This window comes from Macaca thibetana, chromosome 5 (assembly GCF_024542745.1).
Source record: "Macaca thibetana thibetana isolate TM-01 chromosome 5, ASM2454274v1, whole genome shotgun sequence".
Classification (NCBI taxonomy): domain Eukaryota; kingdom Metazoa; phylum Chordata; class Mammalia; order Primates; family Cercopithecidae; genus Macaca; species Macaca thibetana.
Window position 1 is genome coordinate 61,531,324 of NC_065582.1, and position 19,732 is coordinate 61,551,055.

The 19,732-nt window shown below is 39.1% G+C and overlaps 1 protein-coding gene across 15 annotated transcripts in view; it reads right to left on the minus strand.

Moving 5' to 3' along the window:
- Positions 1 to 19,732, minus strand: part of LARP1B (La ribonucleoprotein 1B) — a 156,657-nt gene that overhangs the window by 98,007 nt on the left and 38,918 nt on the right. For 12 of the 15 annotated variants that reach the window (XM_050791526.1, XM_050791524.1, XM_050791523.1 and 9 more), the window contains exons 9-10: positions 12,378 to 12,552; positions 5,425 to 5,597 (exon numbers count right to left, since the gene is read on the minus strand). In XM_050791526.1, the coding sequence (XP_050647483.1) occupies positions 5,425 to 5,597; positions 12,378 to 12,552 (348 nt within the window). Of the gene's footprint in view, positions 1 to 911; positions 2,724 to 5,424; positions 5,598 to 10,808; positions 11,814 to 12,377; positions 12,553 to 19,732 lie in introns of those variants that run through there. The other 3 variants (XM_050791536.1, XM_050791534.1, XM_050791533.1) reach the window with 2 other exon arrangements.

Sequence of the window (19,732 nt, forward strand, 5' to 3'; positions counted from 1 at the left end):
GTTTTTACTAAAAAAAGACAAGTTGTAAAACACTGTGAATATATTTATTTTAAAAACATTGATGATGTATTTTAAACTATATACATTGCTTTTCACATTTGCAAGTACATAATAAAAGTCTAAGACAATAAACACCAAACTGTTCAATTTGTTTTTGTAATTTCTAAGGAAAAGACCATTATTAAGAGATTAGGAGTTGAAGATGACTTAAGTTTGCATGCTTATTTGCAGTAGTAATACACAGTGCAAAGAATAAAAGCAATAAATGCACATCAATACTGAAAACACGTATTACTATTAGAAGATCAAAGACTTCTACGACTTTCTGGAAAGCAGAAAATAAATGGGATTGTATTGATAATAAACAAGAGTAGAGAAAACAGCAACCTAGAACTCATACAAAGGTTAAAAGGGAAGCAAAAGCCATTGATACCGCCAGAGTTCTAGAAAGTTTTGAGATGGCAGTTAGAAGGAGTAGGAATGGACTACTGGATGGTAATCAAAATAGGTATTTGGAAAACTAACTATAGAATACAGCTAAAACAGTCAATCCAATCCCTTTATCTCAGAATATAAAACTATATAAAGATCGCTCCCAACTAAAAGCCTGAGAATTACTTTCTAAACAAAATAAGATTTCACAAGAGAGGGCTCATGTTTTGGGTACTGGGGCTGAATAGAAGTTGAACACATCCTAGTATTATTTTGAACCTCTAAAATAGAGTTGGGGGAGGAAAAGAAAAGGTAATTTCACCAATGAATGAGATACACTAAGAAATTCTACGTCTCAGAGAAAAGTACTCCTTTTTTTTTTTTTTTTTAGCAATTTTGGAGAAAAAGAGCCAGCATCTCTATTCTCTGCCTAGGTGTCCAAGTCCATAGGACGTTTTCACTTACCAAGAGTGTGCAATCGGCTGAGCGCAGTGGCTCACGCTTGTAATCCCAGAAGTTTGGGAGGCCAAGGCAGGTGGATTGCCTGAGGTCAGGAGTTTGAGATCAGCCTGACCAATATGGTGAAACCCCGTCTCTACTAAAAATACACAAAAAAATTAGCTGGGCGTGGTGGCAGGTGCCTGTAATCTCAGCTACTCGGGAGGCTGAGGTAGGAGAATCGCTTGAACCCAGGAGGTGGAGATTACAGTGAGCCGAGATCATGCCACCATTGCACTCCAGCCTGGGCAAACAAGAGCAAAAATCTGCTTCAAAAAAAAAGCTAAAAATAGAGTGTGCAATCATACCTCACATTAAACAAAACAGCCCTGGATGAGCAGATTAGACCAAAAAAGAAAACCATACCAATTTACTGATATTAATATGAACCATCAACCAAAAATCGCCGGATATTAAGAAAGTCTTCAAAAAGCAACCAAAACAATGATGGAAATAATGAAAGTATCAGAAGAGAACTTTTTTTAAACACCCAACACCCAGTAGTTAGATGATCAATCATGGAGGTCCAACATCAGATGAAAACAGATACCAGAAAGTGGAAATCAGAGAAACATTAGTTTCCCCAAAATGAAGGACGTGAATATTCAGCACAACGAATAAAATTACACCTGACTGAGCTGGGTGCAGTGGCTCACGCCTGTAATCCCAGCACTTTGGGAGGCTGAGGCAGGCGGATCACGAGGTCAGGAGATCAAGACCATCCTGGCTAACACGATGAAACCCCGTCTCTACTAAAAATACAAAAAAAAAAAAAAAAAAAATTAGCCGGGCATGGTGGCGGGCGCCTGTAGTCCCAGCTCCTTGGTAGGCTGAGGCAGGAGAATGGTGTGAACCCAGGAGGTGGAGGTTGCAGTGAGCCAAGATCGCGCCACTGCACTCCAGTCTGGGTGACACAGCGAGACTCCATCTCAAAAAAAAAAAAAAAAAAAAAAAAAAAAAAGGACCTGACTGGGCACGGTGGCTCATGCCTATAATCCCAACACTTTGAAAGACTGAGGTGGGTGGATCACTAGAGCCCAGGAGTTCAAGACTAGCCTGGGCAGCATGGAGAAACCCTGTCTCTACAAAAAATATATATATATACACGAAAATTAGCCAGGCCTGTTGGTTTGTGCCTGTAGTCCCAGCTACTCAAGAGGCTAAGGCAGGGGAATCGCTTGAGCCCAGGAGGCAGAGGCTGCAGTGAGCAGAGATCACGCCACTGCACACCAGTCTGGGCAAAGGGAGTGAAACCCTCTGCCAAAAAAAAAAAAAAAAAAAAAAAAAGATTTTCTGTTTAAAATTAGACCTATACCAAAGCATATCATCTTGAAATTTCAAGAGTGGGGATGAAGAAATGATTTTAAAAATCTCAAGCAAGGCCAGGTGAGGTGGTTCACACCTGTAATCCCAATACTTTGGGAAGCCGAGGCCAGCGGATCACCTGGGGTCAGGAGTTCGAGAACAGCCTGGCCAACATGGTGAAACCACGTCTCTACTAAAAATACAAAAATTAGGCCAGGTGCGGTGGACCACACCTGCAATCCCAGCACTTTGGGCGGCTGAGGCGGGTGGATCACCTGAGGTCTGGAGTTCGAGACCAGCTTGGCCAACATAAGGAAACCCCGTCTCTACTAAAAACACAAAAATTAGCTGGGCGTGGTGGCGTGTGCCTATAATCCCAGCTACTCTGGAGGCTGAGGCAGGAGAATCACTTGAACCCTGGATGGGGAGGTTGTAGAGAGCTGAGATCGCACCACTGCACTCCAGCTTGGGGAAGAGTGAGACTCTGTCTGAAAAAGAAAAAAATAGATAAATACAAAAATTAGCGGGGTGTGATAGCAGGTGCCTGTAATCCCTGCTACTCACAAGTCTCAGGCAGGAGAATCTCTTGAACCCGGGAGGTGAAGGTTGCAGTAAGCCAAGATCACACCATTGCACTCCACTCCAGCCTGGGCAACAAGAGCAAGACTTCGTCTTTAAAAAAAAGAAAAAAAAAAAAATCTCAGGCCAGGCACGGCGGCTCATGCCTATAATCCCAGCACTTCGGGAGGCTGAGGCAGGCAGATCAGGAGGTCAGGAGATCGAGAACATCCTGCCTAACACAGTGAAACCCCATCTCTATTAAAAATACAAAAAATTAGCTGGGTATAGTGACACACGCCTATAGTCCCAGATACTCAAGAGGCTGAGACAGGAGAATCGCTTGAGCCCAGAAGGCAGAGGTTGCAGTGAGCCAAGACTGCGCCACTGCACTCCAGCCTGGGCGACACAGCGAGATTCCATCTCAAAAAAAAAAAAAAAAAAATCTCAAGAAGAAAAAAAAAAAAAACACTTGATACAAAGAACGCGAAGGGACTGACTTTTATAAGATGACAAAAGAAACCAAGATGACAAAAGAAAAATGCTTTTAGAATTCCAAAGAAAAATGATGTCCAACCAAGATTTCTATACCCACTCTAAAATGTTTTTAAAAGATCACTTTTTTAAAAGCATATTAAAAATAATGTCAATAACTGAGCTACCTCAACAGTTATCTCTGAAATATCTAGGTCCCCAGAACCTAAAGCCATGTTTCCTCCAGGCCAGATCCTCAGTCTGTAGCATCAAAATACCATACATTTCAGATATACTGGCATTCTCTGGCCATAAAACTATACAGTTCTCCTTATACTTTTAAAACCAGCCACCAGAAACAATTTGCTGGTCCTCCACATCACAATCCTCTCAATACCTTCCATCCTCTTTAGAGAGCTTACTTTCAATATTTGAATCTTTTGAGTGGCATTCTTCCCAAGTTTATTTTTAGTGAACTTTTACTTTGAAATAATTATACATTCACATACAGTTGTAAGAAATAATAGAGATCTCATGTATCCTGGTTTCCCCCAATGTTAACATCTTACAAAAATATACTACAACATTCCAAACAAGGTATTGACTTTGATATAAATCAGTCTTAGCTTATACTTCCCCAATTTTACTTGCACTCATTTTTTATTTAGATCAAAGCAATCCTATCACATATGTAAGTTCGTGTATCTACCACCAGCGAAAAATGCAGAGCAGTACCACCACAAGGATCTCCTATTGCTCTTTTTATAAATATAACCATCTCACTCCCTTATGTACCCCCCACCAAAAATTCAATTTTCTTTTCCTTTTGTGCATTAAATCACCAAAACATATATAAAGCTGATGTATAAATCACCAACACTTATATAAACCTTATAAATAATTAACATGGGTATAACTTCAAAATTTATATATTTTCTGGCCAGGCTGCAGAGGCTCACGCCTGTAATCCCAGCACTCTGGGAGGCCAAGGCAGGCGAATTATTTGAGGACAGGAGTTTGAGGCCAGCCTGGGCAATATGGTGTAATCCCGTCTGTACCAGAAACACACAAAAAAATAGTTGGGCATGGTGGAGTGAGCCTGTAATCCCAGTAATTCAGGAGGCTGAGGCACAAGACTGTCTTGAACCCAGGAGGCAAAGGCTGCAGTGAGCCAACTTCGCAGCACAGCACTGCAGCCTGGGCGACAGAGCGAGACTCTGTCTCAAAAAAAAAAAGTCATATTTTTTCAACTTTATAAAAAACTGAAATATTATTCAAGTTAAAATTAGTCACAAGTAGAAAAACCAAGACAAAATTCTTTCTTTTTTTTGAGACAGGATCTCACTTTGTTACTCTCCCTGGAGTGCAGCGGTATGATCATGGCTCACTGCAGTCTTGACCTCCTGAGCTCAAGTGTTCCTCCTGTCTCAGCCTCCTGAGTAGCTGAGACCACAGGCACATTCCACCAAAAAATTGGCATTTAGCTAGTTTTTTGAATTATTTGTAGAGACAGGGTCACCCTATGTTGCCCAGGTGGCCCCGAACTCCTGGGCTCAAGCAATCTTCCTGCCTCGGTCTCTCAAAGTGCTGCGATTACAGGCATGGGACACTGTGCCCAGCCTCCAAAATTCTTAAATCATGTTCAGAAATAAAAAATATACTTTAAGGCCGGGCGTGGTGGGTCACGCCTCTAATCCCAGCACTTTGGGAGGCCGAGGCAGGTGGATCACGAGGTCAGGAGTTCAAGACCAGCCTGACCAACATGGTGAAACCCCGTCTCTACTAAAGATACAAAAATTAGCCAGGCGTGGTGGCTCGTGCCTATAATCCCAGCTACTCAGGAGGCTGGTGCAGGAGAATCGCTTGAACCCGGGAGGCAGAGGGGGCAGTGAGCCGAGATCGCGCCACTGCACTCCAGCCTGGGTGATAGGGCGAAACTCCATCTCAAAAAAAAAAAAAAAATACACTTTGAAACTTGATACAACTTATTTTCCTCATAGAATAACCCATAAGTGTCTACTGAAGTCCAAAAATTACAAATTTAAAACTTTGCTAAACTTTTCCAAATTTTACATATGCACCTAACAAACATAAAATGCACTGACCTTATACTCCACCCAGGGTATGTCACACTTCACTCAGTCTGTAACAACTTACCCTCAATTTCACTGGTGCTGGCTGATGTCTCTTTTTAACTTCTATCCAAGGTTCTGAGTCCAAGTCAGGCAAACTGGTGGACAAACCTCTAGACATTGCTTGAAGAATACTTGTTTCGCTATTTTTCTTTGGGCTCAATGGGCTTCCAATTCTTGGAGAATTTGGGGCAGACTCTAAAATTTTAAGTTAGTTCTATAGTTAAAATGATAATGGCTTTTCTTACTTATAAAATACATTTCATTTTTTCCTTAAATGAGGCTTGATATTTTTTCACAAAAACATGATCAGTCTCAACTGTAAGGTTTCCAGTGATTTTCAAACCTGAAGATTTACTAAAAAGTGAAACCATTGAATAATTAAAGGAATGTCACCAACTCTTACACAGACCACTACATTCACGCAAACTTCTCAAGAATATCAATGTGATTCACTTCCTAATTATGACAGTACAACTATTAGGAAGTCAAGTTCTCTGAAAAATCTTAGATTAAAATCTATAAATTATAAGGAAATTATGGAATCTCAATTGCTATTAAGCCATAGTTAAGCTAAATGCACATCTTATTCAAGATAAAATTAGTCTCTTGTTCTACTAGGGTCTAAACTAAAGCCGTTATTATTCCTAGTTTTCACATTTCCTTGGCTCAACAAGGTTTGCCTACTGCAATAAATGCAGTGTAGTCATTTACTACTTTGGCTCATACTGAAATACTTTAAAGAGTAAAATGTCGACCAGCCTGACCAACATGGAGAAACCCTATCTCTACGAAATATACAAAATTAGCCGGGCGTGGTGGCGCATGCCTGTAATCCCAGCTACTCAGGAGGCTGACGCAGGAGAATCGCTTGAACCTGGGAGGCGGAAGTTGCAGTGAGCTGAGATGGCGCTATTGCAATCCAGCCTGGGCAACAAAAGCCAAATTCCATCTCAAAAAAAAAAAAGAGTAAATGTCACATCACTACATCCCTAATGCACACAGCCCTGGCATTAAAAGCCTTTAAAAGCTGTTGGAATTTGAAATGTCTTTCTATACAGTACACTTCTGTAGGTTTATTTTTAATCAAAATTATAAAACTCAAATTGGAGCCGGGCGCGGTGGCTCACGCTTGTAATTCCAGCAGTTTGGGAGGCTGAGGCAGGTGGATCACAAGGTCAGGAGTTCACGACCAGCCTGGCCAATATGGTGAAACCCCGTCTCTACTAAAAATACAAAAAAATTAGCCAGGCCTGGTGGTGGGCGCCTGTAATTCCTGCTACTCAGGAGGATGAGGCAGAAAATTGCTTGAATCCACAAGGTGGAGGTTGCAGTGAGCTGAGATCCGCACTCCAGCCTGGGCGACAAAGCGACACTCTGTCTCAGAAAAAAAAAAAAAAAAATCAAATGGCTTCTTTTATAAATATTTTTTCAAAAGTCAAAGAGTATTTAAGTATTTTAAGCCACATTCAGGTTCAGGTCTGAAGATGCAATATGAACTTGCTTTGGACACAAGGTGCCTTTAAAAAATGTAATCTCTAACATTAGGTTGTAAGTCTCAAATATACACAATAAAATTTATTTTTCAAAAATGTATACCATAAAATTCTTAACATCATTAACTTCTCTAAGTCAATTCATTGAAAATATGGAGAAGTTAAACGTTAGATGCAGAAAGCTGATATAAATTAACACCAGCAATCTTTTTTTTAATATTTACTAAATGAAAGGCACATTTCAAGAATGGGTTTAAGAAGAGTATTTCAAGATTTTACGTTCATCTACATGCTAGACATAGATAAGAGTAAAAGCTTTAAAATCTTCCCCTTGGACACATGGACTCAACCAGGACTCAACTACTAGATTACTGTATTATTTATAGAAGACTATGTATTTGTTTCATAACAGGAAAAGCTCTAGAACTGTGCTGTGCAACAGAATAGGCACAGTCGGGCATGGTGGCTCACTCCTGTAATCCCAGCACTTTGGGAGGCCAAGGCGGGTGGATCACCTAAGGTCAGGAGTTGGAGTCCAGCCTGTCTGACATGGCAAAACCCCATCTCTACCAAAAATACAAAAACTAGCCAGGCGTGGTGGTGGGTGCCTATAATTCCAACTACTTGGGAGGCAGGAGAATCCCTTGAACCAAGGAGGCAGAGGTTGCAGTGAGCCGAGATCGCGACATTCTACTCCAACCTAGGAGACAGAGCAAGACTCCATCTCAAAAATAAATGGATCTATTAAGTTAAATTAAAATATTTATTTAAAATATTAAAATTAATTTCAACTGTTTTATAATTTTAATACTAAAATTTTTAGTTATATATATGACTCACATTTTCATTGGACACTGGTGCTTCATAACTTTATTAACAACACATGTATCACCAATTCATTCACAAAAAAAGTACAAGTGAAATACATGCTTTGGATGAACATTAATAGTCTAGTTATAGGAATGGGAAAAATATTAACTCCAGAGAACACTTTTTTTTTTTCTTTTTCATGAACCATACAGGAGACTTAATTTTTTTTTTTAAGAGACAGAGGCCGGGGCGCGGTGACTCACGCCTATAATCCCAGCACTTTGGGAGGCCAAGGCGGGCGGATCATCTGAGGTCAGGAGTTAGAGACTAGCCTGGCCAACATGGTGAAACCCCGTCTCTCTAAAAAAATAAAAATAAAAATAAAAAAATTAGCTAGGCGTGGTGGCAGGCACCTGTAATCCCAGCTACTCGGGAGGATGAGGCAGGAGAATCACTTGAACCTGGGAGGCAGAGGTTGCAGTGAGCCGAGATCACGCCACTGCACTCCAGCCTGGGGGACAAGAACAAGACTTCGTCTCAAAAAAAAAAAAAAGAGAGAGACAGGGCCCCTAACAGCAGTACAGTGCCATGGTAATGCTCACTATAGCCTCCAACTCCTGGGCTCAAGCAATCCTCCCAACCCAGCCTGCTGAATAACAAGGACTACACATACACACCACCATGCCCAGCCAACTTAAAAATATATATATTTTGTAGACTGGGTCTCACTTTGTTACCCAGGCTAGTCTTGAACTGGTCTCAAGCGATCCTCTCACCTCAATCTCTAAAGCGCTGAGATTATAGGCATGAGCTACAGCACCTGGCCCAGAGAACTCTTATTTCTAATACTATGAATTATCAATGTTCATACTAAATAAAGCCTTAAAAGTAGATGAAGACCTGGGCATGGTGGCTCATGCTATAATCCCAGAACTTTGGGAGGCCAAGGCAGGTGGATCACCTGAGGTCAGGAGTTCGAGACCAGCCTGACCAACATGGTGAAACTCCGTCTCTACTAAAAATACAAAAAAATAGCCAGGCGTGGCAGTACACACCTGTAGTCCCAGCTACTCGGGAGGCCGAGGCAGGAGAATTGCTTAAACCTGGGAGGCGGAGGCTGCAGTGAGCAGAGATCATGCCATTGCATTCCAGCCTGGGCAACAGAGCAAGACACCATCTCTAACAAAAAAAAAAATATATATATATATATATATGAGAGTTTTTGGTATGTCACCCAGTCTGGCCTCGAACTCCTGGGCTCAAGCATCCTCCCAACTTTGCCTCCCGAGTAGCTGGGACTACGGGTGTATGCCACAACACTCAGCTGTTTCTTATAAAATGATCTCTAAACGTTATTTAAGCTTGAATTATGCTTCTACTGGGAAGTAAAGCATTTCAATATATTCACAACACATATGCTTAGAAATGAAATGACATTAAAACACTAAAGAATATGGGTAAGATGAGAAAACATGCAATTCTTAGAATAAGACTTGTAAAGGTGTTAACCTCATAATAATTAATTTATACATATGCTCTGTGTGGTCTTCTGCATCTTTTTTTAAAATAATGAAGATTTCAAACTATACATCTGAACAGATTAAGGGTAACAGTAAACCCCTAATCTTCCAAGACAAAATGAGTTTAAATGACTTAGATTACCTGATACTAAACTTACTTAGAAACAAAAAACAAATTAGATACATATATTGAATACTTGTTATAATTCGTAAGAACACAGAAAATTTATCTTTGCTGCTTTTATTAACTGAAAATTATCAGTGGCCGGGCATGGTGGCTCACGCCTGTAATTCCAACACTTTAGGAGGCCAAGGTGGGCTGATCACAAGGTCAGGAGTTCAAGACAAGCCTGACCAACATGGTGAAATCCCGTCTCTACTAAAAATACAAAAATTAGCAAAGCATGGTGGCGCGCACCTGTAATCCCAGCTACTCAGGAGGCTGAGGCAAGAGAATCGCTCGAACCCAGAAGGCGGAGGCTGCAGTGAGCCATGATTGCGCCACTGCACTCCAGCCCCTGCACGACAGAGCAAGACTCCGTCTCCACAAAAAAAAAAAAAAAAAAGGAAAGAAAATTATCAACTAAACTCTCCAAAGATAAATCACCATATACATTTCATCTCTGGTATGATTTTTTTTCTACCTTGGGAGGATCACATTTCTGGGTAATTAAACAGGTTTCCTGAAAAAGGGATTACATATTTTATGTGTGGCACTTTTTAAAATTCTCATTGAGTGGTGTTAAGAGTCAAAGGAAAAAAAAAAAAAAGAAAAGAAAGAAAAACACTACATTACAATGCCCTTGTGAAGATTATTAAAATTTAAAAAAAGAAAAAAAAAACAACACTGTCAGGTACCTGACCTTTCAATTTTGATGAATGAAATCCTTTCATTTAAAAGTTAATAGTACAATACTAACCATATCCAAAAAACTGCAAAACCTGTTTCAGAAGTAATCTTACCATTCCCATAATCAATGTTTTGTGGTGCATAAAGGTAGACTTCTGCTCAGTTCAACCCCTATTAGAAAATTCAACCTCCAGATAGGAAAAAAAAATAGAAATTTTAATCTCTTTGATGAAGAAGACCAATTATGTTAGAATATTTTACCATACAAATCCCTCCCAAATCATAAAGAGTTATGTCATTAAAATTTTTAAGGTCTTCAAATTTGAGATTAAAATGACATATAGTTTCACTACTTTTCTCTACCCATAGATATATATAAACACAGTCTATGCTTCTTATCCCTATTTCCACTTCAAATTTTTGGTGACATACTACTCCCCATTGACTTAAAGAAACTAGGCTTTCTTATCACTAGGAAATTATTAAGGTGAGAAATCTGGGAATTCATGGAAAGAGGTGATTTACATATTTATTCCTATGACCTAATGTGAATCAGTATAATTCTAAGAACCCTCCATCTTTCTATATTTCTTCATTAATCATCTAGTTGCTGATATATAATCTAAATAACCTAAAATGTATGACATTTGAATATATACTGGCTTGTTTCAGACAATATGTATGTGCATGCATCTGAGTGTATATAAAAAACACAAAAATGTACAAGACATTATGATTTTATTCTTATAATTTTATTAGTATGCATAAACGGTTGATGGACAGGCATTACCAACTTGACGGACCTATCTTACCTACCCTATAGAGAAAGTATATGTTATTTCATCTAACTTACCCAATGCCTGTTCACAAGTTGGCTAAAACTATCATCTTGGACCCAAGTTGATACAATAAATAAATCTAACTTATTTAATCACCCATTATATCTTAACAAAAAATAAATTAAAAACCACTAGCTAAAATAATGTCACTTTTCTTCAGCTTTTAAAATGCCTGTCCAAGTTGCTTACTGGAATTAGAAGCAGAAGCCTGACAAAGAAACATAAGATAAAAATACTGTGAGACTGCCCATCATCGATGCTTTGTTGATGGGACGTTCTCTCATATTGATGTATCAAAAATACATTTTGAAGAGTAAAGAAAGAAATACCCTCATCCAGTTCTTAAATTCCTTACCCCTTAAGTGTCCACATTAATAAGTCTTATGTCCAAGTGAAACATCATGACAATATCTGAGTTTTGCAATGTACACTACACTGAAAGGCAAATCAAATAGCAAAGTACTTAAGAATCTGGGAAATGCTACTCAATCCCCTTTTTCTGCTTTATTCATCTGGACACAAGTACATAGCCCTGGAAACAGAAAACATACTCTTGCAGTACTTCCAGAATAATAATAATTAACTTTCCCACCATGAATAAAAGCAGCCCATGCAGCCCAGGCCAATTACACAGAAATAGGCAGCTCCTATAAAAAGAGTAGCAGTCCTCTGGTCTGTCTCTCATTATCGCAAAGGTGGTTATCTCCACTGCAGTGTTGGCCCAACTTCCTCCACCAGGAGGTGGGAATAGACATTCTTGAACAGAAGACAGTCTGATCGCTTTCATTTTTGCAGCAGGATTTGTTCCAGTATTTATAATGGCATTTCAGTGAGTCACCTATTCCACTGCATATTCCGATCAAATGACATCCAAGAGCTTCAGAAGATCATCACCCTGACTGAAAAAAGTTTAAGCACACATTTTTTCCCAAGAGGGAATGTCTTAAAAATGATCCAGGAAAAAATTATTAACATTAAAGCTTTTGGAAATTCTAAACACAACCAAATTAAAGAGAATCCCAATTCTGATTTAGAATGTAGGTCATCTTATCTTTCCAAGACAAGATTAAAGCACATTGGTAACAAAATTAAAGGAAGACTACCCCACTCTTGAGTATAAGACCTTTTTAGAATAATCCAATCATACTATTCCAATTTTACAGGGGAAAACAGGATATATATCTATAGTTATTTAGTAAAAATAAAAGGAAGAAACTCCATACATGACAAAGTACACATATAATTTAAGAACAAGAAATATAAGACAGCTTTCCTCATAATTCTTAAATCCTTAATTTATACCTCTGTGAGTGAGGCAATATGAATACAAAATGGGACATCAAAAGTCCTTCAGTTAGCTTTAATTTTCCTATCAAATCTAAATAAACTATAAATAAGTAAGTAAGTAAACTGGACCAAATAACCCACTGTTACATCGTTTGCTCTAGAAGAAAAGATGTTACCTGTATGTGAGCAAAAGGCTTGGCCTGGTACAAACTCTGGACAATCAATCAGTTGAGAGAAGTCTGTTGGTGGCACATTGCGTGAAGGAGGGCCTGGAATTGGCCATTTTTCTGGTTCTATCTTTTTTCTCATTTTCTCATCCACAATTTCTACTTCTGTGCTATCCTTCAGTGCCTATTAACAGAAATTGAGCTATTAAAATTATGAGCTATTTCACTGCCTATGCTATACTTCTAAGAACCTAAAAATTTGAAAATCTGAAATTAGCAAACTAATTTGCAGTTAACGATTCTAAACAATCCATAACTACATAGAACACAACAAGTTTTAAAATCATTTGTGCCTGTAAAGTAACAAATATCCTGATCTCCCACTTATTTAACTTCAGATGATAAATTTTTCACAATTAGAATAGTCATTTAAGGAATACTGAATCAGCTAGGAGCAAATTGACTTTTGCTATTTTCTTCTCTCTCTCATATTTCCTTGTCTTCCATTAAAATATCACCAAATAAAATTTAGGCATTTTATTATTGTAATAATTACCACAATTTATTGAATAATAAGTACTACATGTACTCATGATTCCTCACAATACCTCACAAAGAAGGTATCACCCCTGCATATAGATGAGGAAACTGAGGCTCAAAGAAATAAACTTAATCGAAGATCATAGATCTAGTATGAGACAACACCAGACTCAAACCATTATCTATCTGCAACTAAAAGTCTTAGCCATTAGGCTATGATGCCTCCCCAATATGTACTATAATTTAAGGATAAAACAAAACTAGGCCAAAATTTCTTCAAGATACAAACTAAAGCCTTACTGACTTAACTTCTCACTGAAGTACAGGAGTTTTTAGAAATTAGGATAAATATAAAATGTATAATATAAAAACAATACAAAGTTATATGTACATTAACTTATAAAAATTAAAGCCCACTACATTTTAGTTGGAGAACATGCTGTATATAATTAAGAACATTAACCGGGCGAGGTGCTCACGCCTGTAATCCCAACGCTTTGGGAGGCCGGGGCAGGTGGATCATGAAGTCAGGAGATCGAGACCATCTTGGCCAATATGGTGAAACCCCATCTCTACTAAAAATACAAAAATTAGCTGGGCGTGGTGGCACGTGCCTGTAATCCCAGCTACATGGGAGGCAGAGGCAGGAGAATCACTTGAACCAGGGAGTCAGAGGTTGCAGTGAGCCGAGCTCACGCCACTGGACTCCAGCCGAGAGACAGAGCAAGACTCCATCTCAAAAAAAACAAAAAAATATAATATTATCCATTCGGAAATGAACAGATTTTGAAAAAAGAACCTACTCTTGCTCTTAATATTAGTATGGTACTTAACTCTCAGGTTATATTTTCCATAACCGGGTATTTCTTTTTTATTATTATTTTTATTTTTTGAAACAGTCTCGCTCTGTCACCCAGGCTGAAGTGCAGTGGTGTGAACTCGGCTCACCACAACCTCCACCTCACAGGTTCAAGCAATTCTCTGCCTCAGCCTCCCAAGTAGCTGGGATCACAGGCGCCACACCCAGCTAGTTTTTTGGACTTTTAGTAGAGACGGGGTTTCAACAAGTTGGCCAGGCTGGTCTTGAACTCCTGACCTCGTGATCCACCTGCCTCGGCCTCCCAAAGTGCTGGGATTACAGGGGTGAGCCACCGTGCCCAGCCATAACTGGGCATTTCTTTAAATTACAATTAGGACTTATTTTAAATGAAACTCCTTTGAGAAGGGAGTCTGAAATATAAAATGGAGAAAGATAGGAAAGAATCCTATGGTGAAAGCTTTAAATGAGTAAAATCAGTATATTTTTCCCAACATATATTTTCCTCATTTTGTCCACTGAAAGACCTAGAAGCAATGACGCCCCAGTAGCAAACAGTATGCCCAGCATCCAGACCATGCAACGACATGGATGAATGTCAAACACTACCAATGAAAAGAACCCAGAGACAGAAGAAATCAATTTATACAAATGCCAAGAACAGACTAATCTAATCTATGATATGAAAATCAGAAAAGTTGTTGGAGAGGCTGTGTGAAACTGACTAGAAAGAGCCATGAAGGAAGTTTTTAGAATAATGAAAGTATTCTACATCTTGTTTGGGGTAATGCTTATGTTTAATTTTCAAAACTCACAGTGAACACCTAAGATCGCTATATTTTACCATATGTTATCTAGCCCTGAATGTTAAAAAAAAAAAAAAAAATCCTCGAAACTTTCCCATATGTTTAAATTTTCCAAAGTAAAGTTGTGGAAAAAGACTGCCAATAGTGTTGTTTTCTTTTTTTTTTGAGATGGAGTCTCGCTCTGTCCCCCAGGCTGGAGTGCAGTGGCCGGATCGCAGCTCACTGCAAGCTCCGCCTCCCGGGGTTTACGCCATTCTCCTGCCTCAGCCTCCCGAGTAGTTGGGACTACAGGCGCCCGCCACCTCGCCCGGCTAGTTTTTTGTATTTTTTAGTAGAGACAGGGTTTCACCGTGTTAGCCAGGATGGTCTCGATCTCCTGACCTCGTGATTCGCCCGTCTCGGCCTCCCAAAGTGCTGGGATTACAGGCTTGAGCCACCGTGCCCGGCCAATAGTGTTGTTTTCTAGTGAAGCAAGTCAGATTCCCAATAGTGGTAGTTTTGATTGGTTCGATACTTTAAAAAAATGTTTAGCAGTATCTACATAGAAAAATTAACTGTTGCTGGGCATGGTGGCTCAAGCCTGTAATCCCAGCACTTTGGGAGGCCGAGGCAGCTGGATCACCTGAGGTCAGGAGTTCGAGACCAGCCTGGCCAACATGATGAAACCCTGTCTCTACTAAAAATACAAAAACTTAGCCAAGCTTGGTGGTGGGTGCCTGTAATCTCAGCTACTCGGGAGGCTGAGGCAGGAGAATCGCTTGAACCTGGGAGGTGGAAGATGCAGTGAGCTAAGATCAGGTCAGTATAACTCCAGCCTGGGCCACAGAGTGAGATCAGGTCAATATAACTCCAGCCTGGGCCACAGAGTGAGATCAGTTTCAAAAAAAAAAAAAAAAAAAAGAAAAGAAAAGAAAGAGAAAGAGAAAGAGAAGAAAAAAAGAAAAGATTAACTGTTTTATTCATACAATGGAAAAACTACCAAAAAACAGAAAGTAAACAACTGCTATACACCAATATGAATAAATCTCACAGAAATAACTTCAGAAATAAAATCAGATATAAAAGTCATAACACCTTTTACGTGAAATTCAAAAAACAGGAGAGAGGCCTCTTAAAAGGGAGAGCAGTGGTACTGACTAGGAGGGTACAGAAGGCGGCTTGCTTGGGTCTTGAAAATGTTATATATCTTAATCTGGATGGCAGTTACCTGACCGTATACATAGGAAAAAATATCATCTCTAATCTTATGAGTTACAATATGTAATGTATAAAGGCCAGGCACGGTGGCTCACGCCTGTAATCCCAGCACTTCGGGAGGCTGAGGCAGGCGGATCATGAGGTCAGGAGTTCGAAACTAGCCTGACCAATATGGTGAAACCCCGTATGTACTAAAAATACAAAAATTAGCCAGGTGTGGTGGCGAATGCCTATAATCTCAGCTACTCAGGAGGCTGAGGCAGGAGAATCACCTGAACCCAGCAGGCAGAAGTTGCAGTGAGCTAAGATCACCCGACTGCACTACAACCCAGTCATCAGAGCAAGACTCCGTCTCGAAAAAAATAAATAAATTAATAATAATGTATAAATTAGGCCTCAATTTAAAATAAAATATTTAAAGAAAAACTTGTGGGATGAAAAAGCTCAAAGTTCTTTATGTACAGCTACTAAAGCCTCTTCTAACACATGCTTTTTATAAAAAATAAAAAAGAGGAGGCCGGGCACGGTGGCTCACACCTGTAATCCCAGCACTTTGGGAGGCTGAGGCAGGCAGATCACTTGAGGTCAGGAGTTCCAGACCAGCCTGGAAAACATGGCAAAAACCCGTCTCTACTAAAATGCAAAAATTAGCTGAGCATGGTGGCAGGAGCTTGTAATCCCAGCTTCTCAGGAGGCTGAGGCAGAAGAACTGCTTGAACCCGGGAGGCAGAGGTTGTAGTGAGCCAAGATCGTGCCACTGCACTCCAACCTGGGTGACAGAGTGAGACTCTGTCTCAAAAAATAAAAAAAAAGAGGAAGGGGCATAACAAACATTGTATATAGTAAGGTACCATAGTATTCTCTTATATAAACCAACTATCTCAGGAGGAAGACACAAGAAAGAAGTAACACTGAACACTACCAAGGCAAGTAACTCATTCACTGTTGGTGAAAAATGGGAAAAAAATGTTTTACCATATACCTTTTTTTTCCTTGGACAATCACTGGAAGATAACCATATAACCTTCTGAGTTTTGAATTTTGTGTAATTTATTTCCTATTTAAAAATAATAAATTTAAAAGGGAAGTGAAGAACACAGAAAGTGAAACATTTATCACTCAGGCCTTAAAAGGATCATATAGAAACTACACCATGCACAAAATTAAGGTAAAGACGAGAAGAAACAGAGTTACACATATTTTTATTAAAAACCAAGCCTTGGTAATCCTGAACTCCTAAACAATGAGTTACTGGGTACATCAATATTTTCCAGTATCTGAGGTTTTATCTGACTTAGCTATTAATTTTGGTCCTTTTCTTAATGATACACACCTACTATTATGAATAACTACCAATGCTGGAATACATAGATGTTGCATTCTCACTGCCTGGTAGTAAAAGGAAGACTTGAATGTGCAAAGACCTGGAGATAAAAAGAAAAGAGCACAAGTTCTGAGGAACCACAAGTTCAGACAATTTAGAAAACAAGGTTTGAGATGAAAGTAGCAGGTACACTTCTGAGGCTGATATTAATTATTCCTCTCAATCCTCATACTCTATTACAGCTTAAGTATTATTTGCTATATTTTAACAAGAAAATTGAAGCATGAAGATGTTATGTCAATTACTTAGTTATACAACTGGTAAGCTATAGAACCAGGATCAATTTGCTCTAATAAATGGAAGACACAAAAAGCTTTCAATTACGGGGAAGACATCAAGAATGCAGTAAGCTAAAAAATAAATGAGTGGAGAAGAATCAGATTCAACCAGTTTGGTTTGCATATGCATATTTAACCAGGGCAGATACAGGTACCAGCTAAAGTATTTTGCTTCTCTCGAGTTTTTTTCAAGAAAGGAAAAACTTCAGCATATTCAAATACATACAGGAAGAAGACGGTAGAAATGAAATGCATGAATATAAAGGAGTTACCAACAGAAAGACATCATTTAAGACTAACAATAATAGCAAATGTTTACTTATTTAGAGCTTACTACCTTTGGCAGATACTTTCATTAATACAATTCATCCTCACAACAACCCTAGGAAGTATATATTATTGTCTCAGGACACTGACCATAGTCACAGAACTAAAAGGGACATATTCATAGGTCCATGATCTTAGTATCTTTACACTGCAATGCATAATGAAGCCTCAGTTTCTTAACAGAAAAAGAACACCTTTTCTACTATTACAAATGGTAGGTGCATAATGAATGTTAAATGAATGCAGGCCTATGTTCTTCTAAATTGCTATGTTTACATGTTTCTGCTTTTCAATAGTGGTATTTTTTACTGTATCATTAGCTACTGTATCAGTGCTAACATAACAGCAGCTCAAAAGTTTCCTTTTAAAAATCCTTCCTAACTGTTGTAGGTTGTAAAAACAAAACGTCAATGATCTTAAAATTGTGCTTGAGGATTTAATGGGACTACAAACAGACCAAAAAGGCATACAATAATAAAATTACAACTATATTCATACAGAAGTAGACAGGGAAAAAATGGCAACAACTTCATAAAAAATGGCAGCTGAGTTGGACCTTTGCTATAGCACAATGGCAGCAGTTAATAAACTTATTCTAATGCCGGGGACAGTAGCTCACGCCTGTAATCTCAGCACTTTAGGAAGCTGAAACAGGAAGATCACTTAAGGCCAGGAGTTGGAGACCAGCCTGGCCAACATGGTGAAACTCCATCTCTACTAAAAAATGAAAATAAATAAATAAATAAACAAACTCATTCTACTATGAATCATAATATTTGCTCTAAGAACAAATTTTGCAAAAAAAAACCTAATTTTCTCTGTTAATTACAATATATAGAAACCTTACATACCTATCTATAAACAAATGCAATAATGACATTGCTGACAGTAATTATTTTCATGAAACCAAGAACCATTAATTATACACCAACAAATCATTATTTTATGTTGTTTTTAAAACATGGATTTTACTATAGTAAAATCAATTCTCCTGTCTCAGCCTCCCGAATAGCTGGGATTACAGGCACGTCACCACATCTGGCTAATTTTTGTATTTTAGTAGAGACAGAGTTTGACCATGTTGACCAAGCTGGTGTCAAACTCCTGACCTCAAGTGGTCCACCCGTCTTGGCCTCCAAAAGTGCTGGGATTACAGGTGTGAGCCACCACGCCCAGCCCCATAGTTGATTTTTAAAATAGGAAGCACAAATGTGTTCAAAAACTTGCTATTCAAAGAAGCCTGTTAAGAAATGAGGGTGGGCACAGTGGATCATTCCTGTAATCCCAGCACTTTGGGAGGTCAAGGCAGGTGGATCACCTGAGGTCAGGAGTTCGAGACCAGCCTGGCCAACATGGTGAAACCCTGTCTCTATTAAAAAATACAAAAATTAGCCAGGCATGGTGGCAGGTGCCTGTAATCTCAGCTACTCAGGAGGCTGAAGCAGGAGACTCGCTTGAGCCCGGGAAACGGTGGTTGCAGTGAGCCAAGATCACACCATTACACTCCAGCCTGGGTGACAGAGCAAGACTCTGTCTCAAAAACGAAAAAAAAAGAAAAGAAAATGAAAAGACAAAAACTAGGAAAAAAAATTTGCAAAATACATATAATGGACTTGTATCCAGAATAAAGAACTCATACAATTATCTTTTAAAAAACACTTCAATAATAATGAACAAAAAATCTGAACAGACATTTCCACTAATAAGGTATGCAGATAAAAAAGCACATGAAAGAATGCTGACAGCTTTAATCACTAGGGAAATGCAAATTAAAACCACAATGAGTCCGGGCACAGTGGCTCACGCCTGTAATCCCAACACTTTGGGAGGCTAAGGCGGGCAGATCACAAGGTCAAGAGATCAAGACCATCCTGGCCAACATGGTGAAACCCTCATCCCTACTAAAAACACAAAAGTCAAATGTGCGTGGTGGTGCGTGCCTGTAGTCCCAGCTGCTTGGGAGGCTGAGGCAGAAGGATCACTTGAACCCAGGAGGCAGAGGTTGCAGTGAGCCA